Genomic DNA, 14,932 nt, shown 5'->3' with positions numbered 1-14,932 from the left:
ACATTATCAGTCCCATTGATTTGGAATGGATTGGTGGTATGCACATTACCACTCTACTCCAATGAGGGGCATGGGATATCCAAATCCTGCCCTATGAGGTCAAGACACAGAGCAATTATAACCCTTTTATGTCTAAACACTTTTGTCCTGAAATGTTACTCCACAATTTTTGTGTCTTACTAAAAAGTCACATTTGACAAGTTAAAAATTGGGGTGAGTGGCATTAAAATAAATAAATAAATTTTGCAAATATTCTACAGCAATAAGCCCAAAAACTTCTAAAACAAACTTTGTGACTTTTTGATGTCAGAATTCTGGTGTGCAGGGCTTAATAGATCCATATTATTTTGAAAAAATATTCCAGCAATCCCCTCCCCACAGGATAACTGTCTGATCAATAGGGATCCAACTGCTGGTTCCTTCACCGATCCCAAATAAATGGAGCCGCAAACTGAGCATTTGCACAGCTGCACCAGTTATCTCTTTGATACTGAATAGGTGGAACTTAAAGCACCTGATCTGGGCCCCCACCTATCCTGTGCCATTTAAAATAATCCAGGGCCTGATAGGGATACCTCTGCACCCATGGATCCTGCCACGGATAAGCCAACTACATTTCTGGCCTATCCCGTAGAATAAAATAGAAAGGTAAGACGCAGGTGCATCTTGCCGTTTCCCTCATATGGGACCCCTGCTCTCTTAATCAAGCGGGGGTCCCAGCATTCAGTCCCCCACTGATCAGACACTTATCACCTATCCTGCAGCAGCATTGATAGCACAACACTTTCCCAGGGCCCTGTCCCTATAGATTGTCAAAAAAATCCAGGCCCCAGAGATGACGCATGGACAAGGCGCCCTAGAAGGACCATCATATATTCACAGTTATAAACATCTTACTCCATTTTTTTTTTTTTTTTGTTCACACCAAGAAAAACCTTTACGCAGATGTCCCCCAAATCTGACAAGGGGCCACCAAAGGCCTATAGCAGCGAACCTGTGGACCAATAGTGAAACGTACAGCACAGTGTTCGTAAATAAGAGAAGGGCTTACTTTTTCCTTGGCTTTGATGTACCTCTGTGCTGCCTGTTGGATTAACTCTCTCACGCTGATCTTGCCATCCTTGCAAGGAACGACAATTCCAGTCTTCCCAAAACATACTGTGACTTTCATATTTCCAGGCAATGGGACACTGTCACTTCCAGGATACTAAGTGTCACTTTCCTTCACCCAGCAACAGGTGTCAATGCTTGCAGCTAGCACAGAGTCAGCGCAGCATGCTCCATACTGCTAGGGATGTCTAGGAGGGGGCACAGGTGACAGGGGAAGGGGTCTCTCCCAGGCTCCAAGGAAAACTTCCGAAAAAGCTTGAGTGGATTTTATTGTAATCCCAGCAAAGTGTTAAACTCTCTCCCAAGGGAGCAATAGAAAGCCCCTTGAATGCGGAAGGAAAGGCCAGCGAGAGGCTGGAGGGAGGGGAGGGGAGGAATGAGGAAGACACATCAGACAGGTCTCTCAGGAAAAGCTGGATCCCAGCTGTGTGTATGGAGGGGAGTGCGGAGGCACCGGGAGCAGCTGGGGGTTACAGATGGACCATCCGCACCAAAGATGCTTTGAAATGTCCCGGGCTGGAAGTGTGGGTCAGGCCGGGATTCCCAGGCAGGCACTGCAGCATGGGAGGAGCACGGGACTGGAGTCACTATGGAAGGAGGAGAGGAGGGTGCGAGCAGCCATAGTCTGTGTGTGACCTGCCAGCCCTCCCCCTCACACACAGCCTGGGAAAAGGAGGGAAAATCAGAAAGACTGTGACAAAGTAGTATGGTGTCCTGAGGGGAGACCCTGCACCCTGTCACCTGCTATAATGTCCTGAGGGGAGACCCTGCGCCCTGTCACCCGCTATAATGTCCTATGGGCAGACCCTGCACCCTGTCACCAGCTATAATGTCCTGAGGGGAGACCCTGCACCCTGTCACCCGCTATAATGTCCTATGGGCAGACCCTGCACCCTGTCACCCGCTATAATGTCCTATGGGCAGACCCTGCACCCTGTCACCCGCTATAATGTCCTGAGGGGAGACCCTGCACCCTGTCACCCGCTATAATGTCCTGAGGAAAGGAGGCTCTATGACGTCACGCTGTACATTTGAATTACCTCACGTGTCCTCACACTTTAGTTTGCTTTACATTACATTACGTCACAAGTCCTCATAGCTATTCTCTTAAATATGTATGGTCATAGTCTGGACTGCCTTTATAACCGGTCACACAGCAAGTGATGGACACATTTGGCTTTGTATTAGCATAATACATAGTACAAATTTGAAGTAGAATTTTTCTGCTTGACCAAATCCCGCACGTGCCAGGCAGAAATTTTCCACCTCCCATCACTTTAATACTGCGTTTTCCATTATCTGCAACGTGGATGGGATTCTGGCGAATCTTATCAAAAAATTTAAGAAAAACAATGGCAGCATGTCCGTTATACCTACAGAACTGCTGACTCTTTCCATATACAGTAGGTATAATAGGGGTAGAAAATCCACAGAGGAAAACTCCAAAAAAAACATTCCATAGGAAGAGTATGTAAAGAACTGCATGCAAAAATAAATAAACAAATAAACAATTAGATACATAAAACTGACATAGCTCTCCAGTAGCAGATTGCCAGTGTCTGGCAGTTATAGCAGTGGATCTGTGTAAACACTGGTAATACGAGGAGTAGGTATACGTGTTATTATGTGAAATACAGAGTGCTAGAAGCAAATAGTGGTTTAAATGAATTGAAGTACATATAAAATATGTATAAAATACTGTGCAACAGAGACAGGTCATGGTATAATGCAAATCATGGTGGACTTAGATGCAGAATACACTGTCAGAGCGTGGGAACCGACTGCCCCACGCTCTGACCAGTGTAGAATAAATAAACTCGCAGACACCGATGTCTCGTGCATCTGGAGGGGAGTTTCCGTAATCTAGGGGCGTGGTTATAACTAGCTAACCGGAAAAGGAACCCATTGAAGTCAATGGGAGGCTTTTTTTTCAACGCTGAAATTCCACACCAAATTCCTCACCCTTTTCCTCTGTGTGAATGCACCATAAGGGTCCATTCACACAGAGGTAAATGCGCTTTATTTGGCGCTGAAAAAGCTAACAGAACCCATGGGAGGCTTTTTTGTCAGCGCTAAAAATTCTGCGCCAAATAAAGCACCATTTTCCTCCATGTGAATGGACCCTGTTTTACCACAGAATAGAGACCCATGCACAGACCATTGTTTCAAGATTACTGCCCCACATTAATTTGAAGCAGTTTATTGGTTGGTTAGGTAAGGGCTAGTTCACACGGGGGTTCCATGTGTGCATATTCCGTCACGGCTTTCCGTTCCGGATTAGGCCCAAATGAATGGGCCTAGTCCTGAGGTTTCTGAATCCGCTTGAAGAAAGGGCAGCTGGCTTCTATTTTCCGCAAGCGGGAACAAACCGCTAGTGGAAAAAAGAACACCGCCGGTTTTGGAAATCGCAGCGTGTCCGCGCTGCAGTTTTTACCGCAAAGTGAGCATGGGATTCACATAAAAACACTGATTTTTCCCCGCAACGATTCCAGTCCATGGGGCCTCAGCCTAAAATCAGCGATAAATGAACAACATAGATTTTTTTTTAAAAGTGAAAATTGTAAATGTAATTTAATGCAAACAGAGACCACACATTCACACAAGTGAGTTACAGCCGTGAAACTTGGTCCATGTGTTGACTGGAATTATCGGCCTAAACAGTATGTCAGGAGAGGGACTCCTATCAATACAGTTATCTATGCTGCTAAGAGTCCCTGCTTCCTCATATACTGTCCCATACTATAATTGAAATTGCAAATATTTACCCTACACCTTTTAATAAAGGAAGAAAATACAACAAAAACTCAATGACAATGAAAAAAAAATACAATTCATTGTTGGGGTACATTCACACTACGGAACGCCAGCGTGTATCACAGCCGTACACGCCGGCGTTACAGCAGGGCTGACGGACACTTCCCATTCATTTCTATGGGAGCCGGCATGCGAGCGCTCCCCATAGAAATGAATGGAAAAAAGCAGTCCATTCATTTCTATGGGGAGCGCTCGCATGCTGGCTCCCATAGAAATGAATGGGAAGTGTCCGGCAGCCCTGCTGTAACGCCAACGTGTACGGCTGTGATACACGCTGGCATTCCGTAGTGTGAATGCACCCTTACTTGGCGATTTTGCTAGGTTTTTCTGAGCCAAATCTAAGGGTCAGTTCACACGTGAACTGCCCGCACGGGCTTTGACACGGAGAGAGACGCGGTGAGCCGCGTCTCTCTCGTCAAAATCCGCCTGCCGCGACCATCGCGGTCGCGGCTTTCCCCTCCGCTGTCGGCTCAAATGAATGGCTGAGCCCGCGCGGCTTCCGCCTGAAGAAAGGGCATGTCCTTTCTTTTCTCCGCTAGCGGCAGCTCGCCGCTAGCGGAAAAAAAAAGCTCGGTGGTCTACATAGACCACCATTGTAAAAGGGCGGATTTTGAAGCGAAATCCGCTGTCAAAATCCGCCCCTTTGTTCACGTGTGAACTAGCCCTAAGAGTATGTTGACACAGCGGAAACTTCCCCGCGGCTAGCCGCGATAGGATGCCGATGCAGTGCACCACCATTCAGTTGCGACATCCTGCTCCTGATTAGGCTTGAATGATTGGGCTTAATCAGGAGGGAATCACGTGCCACAGAATCTGTGGGAAGAAGCGGCATCTCGCTTCTTTTTCCCGCTAGCGGGAAACGAATGGGAGCCATTTTTGCAGGCGGATTCTGCGTCAAAATCCACCTGAAAAAACTCTGTGTGAACTACCCTAATATTGGCTACAGAATGAGTTGAAAATGTCTAGGAAGCACTTATATTTCTGTTTCTGCTTAATCCATTCCTAGGTTTGGGAGCAAAATCTGCAAAAAAAAAAAAAAAAACAGAAAAAACAGCAGAAAAAAAAGATGCGTTTTACGGTACCAGCAAAATGAATGAGTTTCTGGCTAATCCCATCCACCCAAAACTCTGCAAAACTCTGCGTTCTGCAATGTGAAAAGTTTTTGTTGCAGATTGTGATACTTTTTTTTTTTTTTTTTTTTTTTTTTTTGAGCCAAAGTCAGGATTCCATTGAGCAGAAGTATAAGTGCTTCCTGTGTATTTCCCATTCCTTATTATTACCACTCCTGGCTTTGGCTCAAAAAAAGAACAGCAAAATCTGCAACAAAAAAGCTGCGTTTCTGCAATTGGGACCTTACACTCAGGCTAAAGCCATGTGTGTAAGGTCCACTAAAACTCCGTGGCTGAGGCCCCACGTTGCGGAAACGCAACTTTTTTGTTGCAGATTTTGTTGCATTTTTTTTGAGCCACAGTCAGGAATGGCTACAAAAGGAATGGAAAATATATAGGAAGCTCTTATACTTCTACCTTTTGCTTAATCCACTTCTGGCTTTGGTTCAAAAAACCTGCAACAAAATCTGCAACAAAAAACTGCATTTCCACAACATGGGGCCTCGGCCTTAAGCTAATCAAGATCATAAACACCAGTGTTTTCCCCTTGTAAATCGGTACTCCTGTTGCCACGATATCGCTGTTTCTGGCAATATGCAATATTAGCTTTAGGCGGGGACCCCATGTGATATAAATGTTACGATTTGCCTGCAGTGGAAACACTGCGGGAAAAAAAAGAAATTGCAGTTGTACAGTCAGAGCAAAGTGGTAAAAACCACAATGTGGACACACAGCGTGATTTACAAAACAGCTTGGTTTTGGAACTCACAGCATGTCAATTACACATCCGGAAATGCCACCAGTTTCTCCATAGGTATAATTGAATCAGAATGTCCGCAGAGGAAACCTCCACGAACTGTCTGTGTAAACCGCTGCAGAAAGAACCAAGATGCGTTGCCTATGTGGTTTTTCCCACAGCGTTTTTTGCGGCTGGACATCACTTAGCGCCTTAGCCTTATAGTGCAACAAGGGCATAATTCTTTGGGGCAATGGCAACACCGTCATTACTCTAAAGAGCTCATTTGCATATAGACAAAACTACGATAGATTTAGAACACATTTATAACCCATTCACAAGGGGAAAGACACTAATTTATTCGGGTGACCTTAACCTATCTGTTTGGGTTCTGACGATAGATGGTTACAGTATGTCAGATTTGTTTTCAAATGTATGATGGTCATTCTACATACTACACTATCCTTGCCATAAAAAAAAAATACAAAAAAACCATGAGACCCACCAGTGTGAACAAAGTCAAAGCTTTTATTTAGCATTCCTCTTTGTATGTCAGAGACTTCAACATGATGGTAAAACTTCCAGCATCCATAAAAAAATAACTTTTAATCTTCTTTGTTAAAACATGAATATAATACTTTCACATGCAAGGATCCATTGACAACAGAAAGTATGAAAATTGGCTGACATGTTTCAGGGCAGTGTCAGGTGCAATGGATCCTTGCATGTGAAGGTATTTTATTCATGTTTTAACAAAGAATATTAAAAGCTATTTTTTATGGATGCTGGAAATGTTATCATCATTTTGAGGCATTGGTTTTCCAGCTGCTAATCTGGGTTCTGTGCATCTGCATTGGCTCATATTCCTATATATTGAACAGTGGTATATCAGTCTGTGGTTGAGCGGTGTTTTACTGTTTTTGCATGTGAGAGACTTGACTCCCTACAGCAAATGTATAATCATGACGGAATAATTTTAGGTCGGCACAACTATATTAAGCAATTTCCTTCAAAAGATATCTGAATTTTCGATGGAACTTACAAATCATGCAACATCTTCCTGGGGACATAAGACATTGATGTCTGACTCTCAAAAGTGTTTCAAAATTCTAAACTTTTTCTGGGGATATTCACCACATTTTGTTTGCACCTTGATCTGCATTTTACATAGAGCAAAGGGGCAGGTAGTGTGGACCTCTGTCAGTAGTTTATTGAGGATCAGAATTGTGCACAAAGCCTTATGCAATTGTCTATGCATTATATATTGTCATGCTAGTTATGGCACTATCCAGACAGATCTTATATAAGGAATGTACTGTATCTACTAAATAATGCCTGTGGCTCTACAAATGCTAATCGTTTTACCTTCTCCTCATATCCCCATAGAGTTAACTAATTTACACTTATTCCTTGCTTGTCTGTTATCACAAACACAGGTCTCTGCTGTGATAAAAATTAAAAAAAAAACAACCTCACTATGTACACTAAGAGACCCAGCCAGGGTGCATAGAGCTGCGAAGAGATAAGAGCCTTTGCAGAGTGAATGGTTGTGAATGGAGCTGCTGGACCCACCTATCTCTCACATTTCCATCTCTGCTGATAAGAGCATGTATTGCCTAACAACCACTAGTGAACAACAACTTTAAAGGAGTGGTTTGGGATACAATGCAATTTCTATTCTAATATAAAAACACTCCACCTGCCTACTTTCAAAATTACTTACTTTAGAAAAAATGTATCATTTACCCATATCCCTGGGGTAGTACGTTTACGAAAATGGAACGTCACTACTACTACCGCCACCTCTTCACCCCATCATAGTTGTCTTTCTGTCCAGACTTCCTTCTGTGGGGATGGCTTTTCCTCTTCCTTGATGTCTATCAGCATCCACCAAGTATGGAGAGATCTCTGCTCCTGAGTCGTCTCCAGGGGTGAACCTACCCCTTTCGCCACCCGAGGCGAACTACAGAAAGCCGCCCCCCCCCCCGACGACGGGCGGAGCTATGGGGCGTGACCACGTGAAGGGGGCGTGGTCAAGCGAAGGGGGCAGGGCTTAGCGCCATTCGCAGGCAGAGAGCAGGCACGGAGAGGACCTGCTCTCTGCCTGAGCCTGAGGGGAGGCTGCTGGAGCAGCGCTGCTCCAGTGGCCTCCCCAAACCACCGCTCGGTGCTAAGCCAGTCCAGGACAGCTTGCAGGGTCCTCCTTCATACATGATCTTTACTATCATTTGCATCTGAAGAAGTGTTAGATTAGGAAATGTGATAGGCCTGTTTGAAAGGGGTTTTCCAGGCAGAATTTTTTTATTTTTAGAAAGGTCTGTTTGTAGTAGTGATTAGAGATGAGCGAACACTGTTCGGAACAGCCATTCCGAACAGCACGCTCACAGCACGCTCCCATAGAAATGAATGGAAGCGGCCGGCACGTGGGGGGTTAAGTGGCTGGCCGCCGGTAAAGTCTGCGTGCCAGGTGCTTCCATTCATTTCTATGTGAGCAGTGTTCGCTCATCTCTAGTAGTGATGGGTTGTAAGTACACCCATTATAGATTTTTTTTTTTTTAAATTGAAATAAAGTAGAAGTTAGGTAGGGTTTAGTTTAGTTTAGGGGTTAATTTTCATTTTATTCTGGACAACCACTTTAAGAGATGTGCTTTTTCAGTGGCGTAACTAGGAATGACGGAGCCCTGTGGCAAACTTTTGACATGCCCCCCCCTTCCGATCACCGCCGAAGAACGCGACTGACCCCCACCCCTCGCATTCCTGCGCACACTATTATACCCCATAGTGGACCCTGCACACAGTATTTTACCCCATAGTGGCCCTTGCACACAACATTATACCCTATAGTGGCCCCTTCACCCAGTATTATGCCCCATTGTGGCCACTTCACCCAGTATTATGCCCGATTGTGGCCCCTTCAGCCAGTATCATGCTTCATTGTGGACACCCATGAACAATTATTATACTCTGGGGTCTTTTCAGACCCCAGAGTATAATAATCAGAGACACAGGAGAGATACAAACATAAAAAAAACAGTTACTTACCCAGCCCTGGCCACGTTGAACTCCCTGCTGATGGAGCCCATCTTCAATGACGTCCGGGACGTCACATGACCCAGGGGGCCTGCGTCACAACGCATAAGGATGCAGGCCTCGGTCATGTGACGTAAGGGACGTCACAGAAGTAGCCCGAAGCCTGCTCGGAGCAGTAAGTAACAGTGTTTTTTATGTTTTATGTTCGCTTACCTCTCCTGGGCCTCCAATCATTATACTTGGGGGTCTGAAAAAAACTCAGAGTATAATAATAGAGTTTGTGGGGGCCGCTGCATCACTTACCAATCCCAGCCTCTGTCAGGATCGGTAACTGAATAGGACCCGTTACCGGCTGGAGTAATTCCAGCCGCTAACGACCTATTAAAAAAATGCAGCAGTAGTGGCTGTGTAGAATTGTAGGATTTTGCTATCCGCTTGAAAAATCGGACATCTTTGTAAACGGACACGGACAGTAAAGGACATCACATGATGTCCCATTTAAAATAGTGCAGGTTGTAAACGGACACAGCTAGTGTCCGATGCTAAAATCTTGCGCGGACATTAGCATCGGACACTAGCTGTCGGACACTGATGCTAGTGTGAACCCAGTTTAACATGTTAACTAAATATTTGGAAAAAAAAATAACAGTGAAATTAATATTTCCACACATCTTATTCACCTTCCTATAGTCATATAGCAATAAATAATAAAAATTATAATTAAAAATATTAATAATAAAACAGTAAAATCCTGAGTTGTTTATGTCTCCATGGTAACTGCAGCCACTTACAGCCAATAGGTTTGCTGGACTTGAGTTTGAAAAATCAGTTGCCCGGTGTCAGTTACTACGAGGCAGTGATGGAGATAGAGGTGAGCGCTCGGCTCTGATCAGCGAGGTGGTAACTATGGGGCACGTCTTTGGTAAAAGAGCGGGGTCTCATCGTAGTACTGAAAACCTTACCATATATTACACATATTATATGTAATGTCTGGGGGGATGGGGTGACGTGTCAGTAATGAATGGTATAGGCCTCTGTTCACCTCTCCGTACATTATTCTCCTCCACCATTTATACATGAGTCCCCCTTTGACAACAATAACAAAGGATTAAGTCCCGCCCTTCCTATTTCCGGTCGAAGATCTCTTTCCGGTTTTGAGAGTTTGCCATGTCTAGCAGGGGTATAGGCATACTGTTTCGTGGTTACGACGAGCCTGCTGCAGAACCTCATTTGCTAAATGCTATACAGTATATATATTCATTTGCCGAATGCTATATATATGTATAGCATTCGGCAAATGAACACTGATTCTGCAGCAGGCACGTCCTTGCTACAGGCAGGCAAGAGTTTTTCTCATTGGAATGAATAGTCCGATGTTAGACTCCGCCTCCTCAGACGAGCCTCTGGCAGAACCAGCGTTGATTGGCCAAATCACTGGCCACTGGCCAATCAACGCTGGTCTATTCATTTCAATGAGAAAAAGTCAACTGGTAACAGCATACTTACCTGCTTGTAGCAAGGACGAGCCTGCTACACAATCAGCCTTCATTTGCCGAATGCTATACACTGTATAGCATTCAGAAAATGAGGTTCTGCAGCAGGCTCGTCGTAACCCGAGGACCATACCCTGAAGTACATACCCAGCCCTGGTTAATTCACTAAGGAACAGGAAGTCTTCTTGCCGCCCTTCCATTGCGCATGTGCCAACCGGAAGTTCGCAGGGGGACTCATGTATAGAACAAGTAAGAATGATGTCCATTAATATCTTCCCATTTTAAGATTTTTTTTCCTCTATGGCCAATGCCATCAGTACATTCAGGTTCGGGTTGTTATGGGCAGGCAGAATAACACAGTCAGCTCTGCTATTCCACATAGTTATATATAGGTGAGAGCTTGACTTCGTGAGTTGGTGGGGGGGGGTCGAAGCCCGGGGGGGGGGGGGTTATGAGGGGGCACCTGTGACACACGAGAGGTGGGGAATGCGAGGGGGGGGGGTTGGGGGTCCGTCCCGCACCTGCGTATACCGCGCATATACATAGATGTAGCAGAATTAAGATGCGTGCGGATTATTGCCAAAACCAATTGCATACATATACACAGGTCAGTGCCAACAAACAAACCACGGACGCTAGTATGTATATATATATAGTATACTGTGTATACATTTATGTGTAAATATTTAAATATGTCTGTAAGAAGTGCTTCCCATAGAGAGAGAGAGAGAGAGAGGTATAGCATAGATAGATTGATAGATAGAATAGATCAATAGATATATAGATTGATAAATAGATCAGGGCGGGTTCACATCTGCGCCCAGTCTCCGCTTTCAGTTTTCCGTCTTCTGCTCAACAAACTGGACAGGAGACCGGCAGTCACTTTTCAAACCCATTCATTTGAATGGGTTTGCAAAGTGCCGCCGTGAGTGCCCGTGAGCATTTTGTGCTTTCTGCAGCAAAACCGTTTTTATTTCATCGGACATGCAGGACTTTGTGTCCGGTTAAAAAAAAATGGTTTCGCCGCGGACACCACAAAGTTCTCACGGGCATTCAATGTCTGCCGGATTTCCATCTCCTGTCAGCAGAAGACGGAAACCTGAAATCAGAGACTGGGGTGCAGATATGAACCCGCCCTTAGATAGATAGATAGATAGATAGATAGATAGATAGATAGATAGATAGATAAAATCACATTAATAAGTATGTAATAGATATGAATGCATGCAAAATATATATAGTAACAGAAAATTCAGGGGTGCAAATCTGAGTGAATAATTTGTTGTTACAAGGGTGGCCTATGTGTATGTATGCACCTGAGCACTATCTATATGCACCTTACTGATGGTATATAACTGACACAATATTATCTAATATTATCCTTGAGTCCATATAGAAAAAAAAGAAAGCTATAGAGGTATTACAGTACTTTATGTGTGATGTCCTCATATATATATATATATATATATATATATATATATGTCCTTATATATGTCCTTATATATGTCCTTATGTTTGTATATATTATATATATACAAACTGCACATATACTACTGTATATAAAAATCTGTACATCGTATTCATACACTATATATACTGAATCATGTTTGTGTGTATACTGTGTATACATTGCATTGCGTAAATATGTAAATATGTCTGTAAGAAGTGCTTCCCATAGATAGATAGATTGATAGATACTGATTGATAGATACTGATTGATAGATACTGATTGATAGATACTGATTGATAGAGATAGATAGATAGATAGATAGATATAGATTGATAGAGATAGATAGAAGAGAGAGAGAAATGTTTTATTTATTTCATGTATGTATAAGATGTATAAGCGTACATATGTTTGTACTCCGTAGAGAGAGAGACATGTGAATTATTGGTTATCTCTATATACAGTCACTGTCAGGTGTTTGTAGATACAATATGTTACGGTACCTTTACAGTATGTAAGCTATGCTGTTTTCACTTTTAGTATAGTAGTTTCCACAGTATTAGTTTTCACTTTTATTAAAATTTAGTGTAATTTAGGATGCTATGGTAGGAGTTCTCATTGCAATAGAAAAATAAAATAGAAAATAGAAAAAATGTACATACATAGAATAGAACATTTACATACATCTCAGTGTGTTTTTTCTTCTTCTTTTTTTTTAAACTTTATTAACACCTTATTAATAGCCATATTTTCATTGAGAACATTGATAACTAGGGTGGTGCTTAGTGTTAGATGCTATAGAAGCTAACGGTAACCCCCTATAGATAGATAGAAGAGATAGATATAAATGTTTCATTTATTTCATGTATGTATAAGTGTAATGGATTGACCATCAATATTAGAAAGTGGGTAATCTATTTAATATCAACTATTTACTATTAGTTCAGAAAATATTCTAGAACAGGGGTACACAACCTTCTGTGGCCCAAGGGCTACATTATCGGACTGTAACACTTTCAAAGACTGCGATACAATATAAAGGGGTATCCCCTTCTTAAGAATTCATGGCAATGGTCTCTATCTGGTGTTGCTGGCTCCATAGTATCCCATGGTGATAGTCTCACAGCGCTCATGGGGGCGGCAAAAGGACAGTTTTATAGGTCACATATGCTGGTTGTCTGCCCCTATTCTAGAAAGTCTACTTTACATTAATTTTACAATTTGACTTTTTTACCCTGTACAGAATGAGCTATTTTTAACCCTTTAACTGTTACATTAGCAACTAAGATAAGATAAGATAATCCTTTAAGGCTGGGGCCCCACATTGCAGATACACAGATTTTTTTGTTGCAGATTTTGTTGCTGTTTTTTGAGCCAAAGCCAGGACTAGATTGAGCAGAAGTTAGAAATATAAGAGCTTTCTACATTTTTCTGATTCCATTTGTAGCCATTCGTGGCACAGGCTCAAAAAACTGTAACAAAATCTGCAACAAAAAAAGCTGCGTTTCCGCAACGCGGGTCCTTAGCCTAGTAGTCCCACCATGGACTATTAAGCACGATTCTGTTCAGAAAGTATACTAGAAAATCTACTTTTACTTTACAAGGTTACACTGACAAATAGTTCCCCTTATTAGCATAAACCTGTAAGAACAAATGGAATAAAAATGTCTAATACATTTACAGCAATTCTGCTTGTGTTGCTGCTCCTATTGATCCTGTGTATAACTAGGTTTCAGTGAAGTTTTAGCTATAATAATGTTATAGCACAAATTTCACATGACATTTTTGAGCCCATCGACCACTTAGTGGCCTTATTACGATGGGTCCCTACACTAACACTTTACATATAGGGCAAGAGATCAACTTCTTATATACTCAATGTTACAGTGCAGTCTCTAAGAACTTGATCTCTTGAGTCTTGTCTGTAGTATAACACATAAAGTCTTAGTGTAGGGACCCATCTGAATGAGGTCGCCGTGACGTGGCAGATGGGCTCGCACAATTGACCAAACTGTGCGCTAAGAACCTCACATTTATACCAGTAGTTAGTGATATAAGAGACTGTAGGTGAAGAATTTTATCATTTAAAGCTCTGCATTAGAAGTAGAAACTCAGAATTGCGTCTAGTCCTTGAATGGCTCCTCTAAAAAATATTCTTGATTTTCATTTAATCTACCTGGTATTTTAACTTTCCCTCTAGCAAATACCTCTTAGATTGAACTAAAGGATTATTCCAGCAAGACACATTTATCAACTACTCACTGGGTACAGGGCAAATATCAGATTGGGTGACATGTAAGTAGGGTTGCCACTAGATTAGTAAATCACATGACCAACCAACATTATTGCCAGGATGTCACTCTACTATCAGATTAAGTGTAATTTATAGAGAATATGCAGGTGACTGTGTTTGTCATTTTTGTGCCTTAATACGTATTAAGCAATAAATCTCCCATGTTGGCTTTTGTTAGGAAAGATTGTAAAGACATAGTATTACAGTCAGTGGCGTAACTAGGAATGGCGGGGCCCTGTGGCGAACTTTTGACATGGGGGCCTCCCGACTGACACCGAAGACCTCGACCGATGCACACACACCCCACACATAGTGGCCCCTGCGCACAGTATTATGCCCCATAGTGACCCCTACACACTGTATTATGCCCTATAGTGGCCCCTGCACATACTATTATGCCCCATAGTGGCCCCTGCATATACTATTATGCCCCATAGTGACCCCTGCACACAAGTATTATGCCCCATAGCGACCCCTGAACATACTATTATGCCCCATAGTGGCCCCTACACATACTATTATGCCCCATGGTGGCCCCTGTACATACTATTATTCCCCACAGTGGCCCCTGCACACAGTATTATGCCCCACCCATGAACAATTGTTATACTCTAGGGTCTTTTCAGACCCCAGTGTCTACTAATCAGATACCCAGGAGGGATGCCAACATAAAAAACACTGTTACTTACCTATCCCCAGCTCCACTGCACTCCTTGGTGGTGTCGGCCATTTTCAATGACATTCGGGACATCACATGACCCTGGACTTCACATGACCCGGGACCCAGGCCCCGGTCATGTTACATTAAGGATGTCACAGAAGTTGGTCCGAAGCCTGCCTGGAGCCCAGAGAGGTAAGTAACACTGTTTTTTTATGTTCTCTTACCTCTCCTGGGCCTCC

At 43.0% G+C, this 14,932-nt stretch overlaps 1 protein-coding gene across 1 annotated transcript in view; it reads right to left on the bottom strand.

Annotated features, from left to right (window-relative positions):
- The window catches only part of PARD3B (par-3 family cell polarity regulator beta), a 799,946-nt gene extending 798,253 nt beyond the window's left edge, over positions 1 to 1,693 (bottom strand). Inside the window, exon 1 of the mRNA XM_075284374.1 lies at positions 1,052 to 1,693. Coding sequence (XP_075140475.1) covers positions 1,052 to 1,171 — 120 coding nt within the window. The 5' untranslated portion in view covers positions 1,172 to 1,693. The remainder of the gene's footprint in view (positions 1 to 1,051) is intronic.
- Positions 1,694 to 14,932: the final 13,239 nt, after the last annotated feature.

This window comes from Leptodactylus fuscus, chromosome 8, assembly GCF_031893055.1.
Source record: "Leptodactylus fuscus isolate aLepFus1 chromosome 8, aLepFus1.hap2, whole genome shotgun sequence".
In the NCBI taxonomy this organism is placed as follows: Eukaryota; Metazoa; Chordata; class Amphibia; order Anura; family Leptodactylidae; genus Leptodactylus; species Leptodactylus fuscus.
Note: the sequence above shows the minus strand (reverse complement) of the source record. Positions and strands in the feature narration are given on the sequence as shown.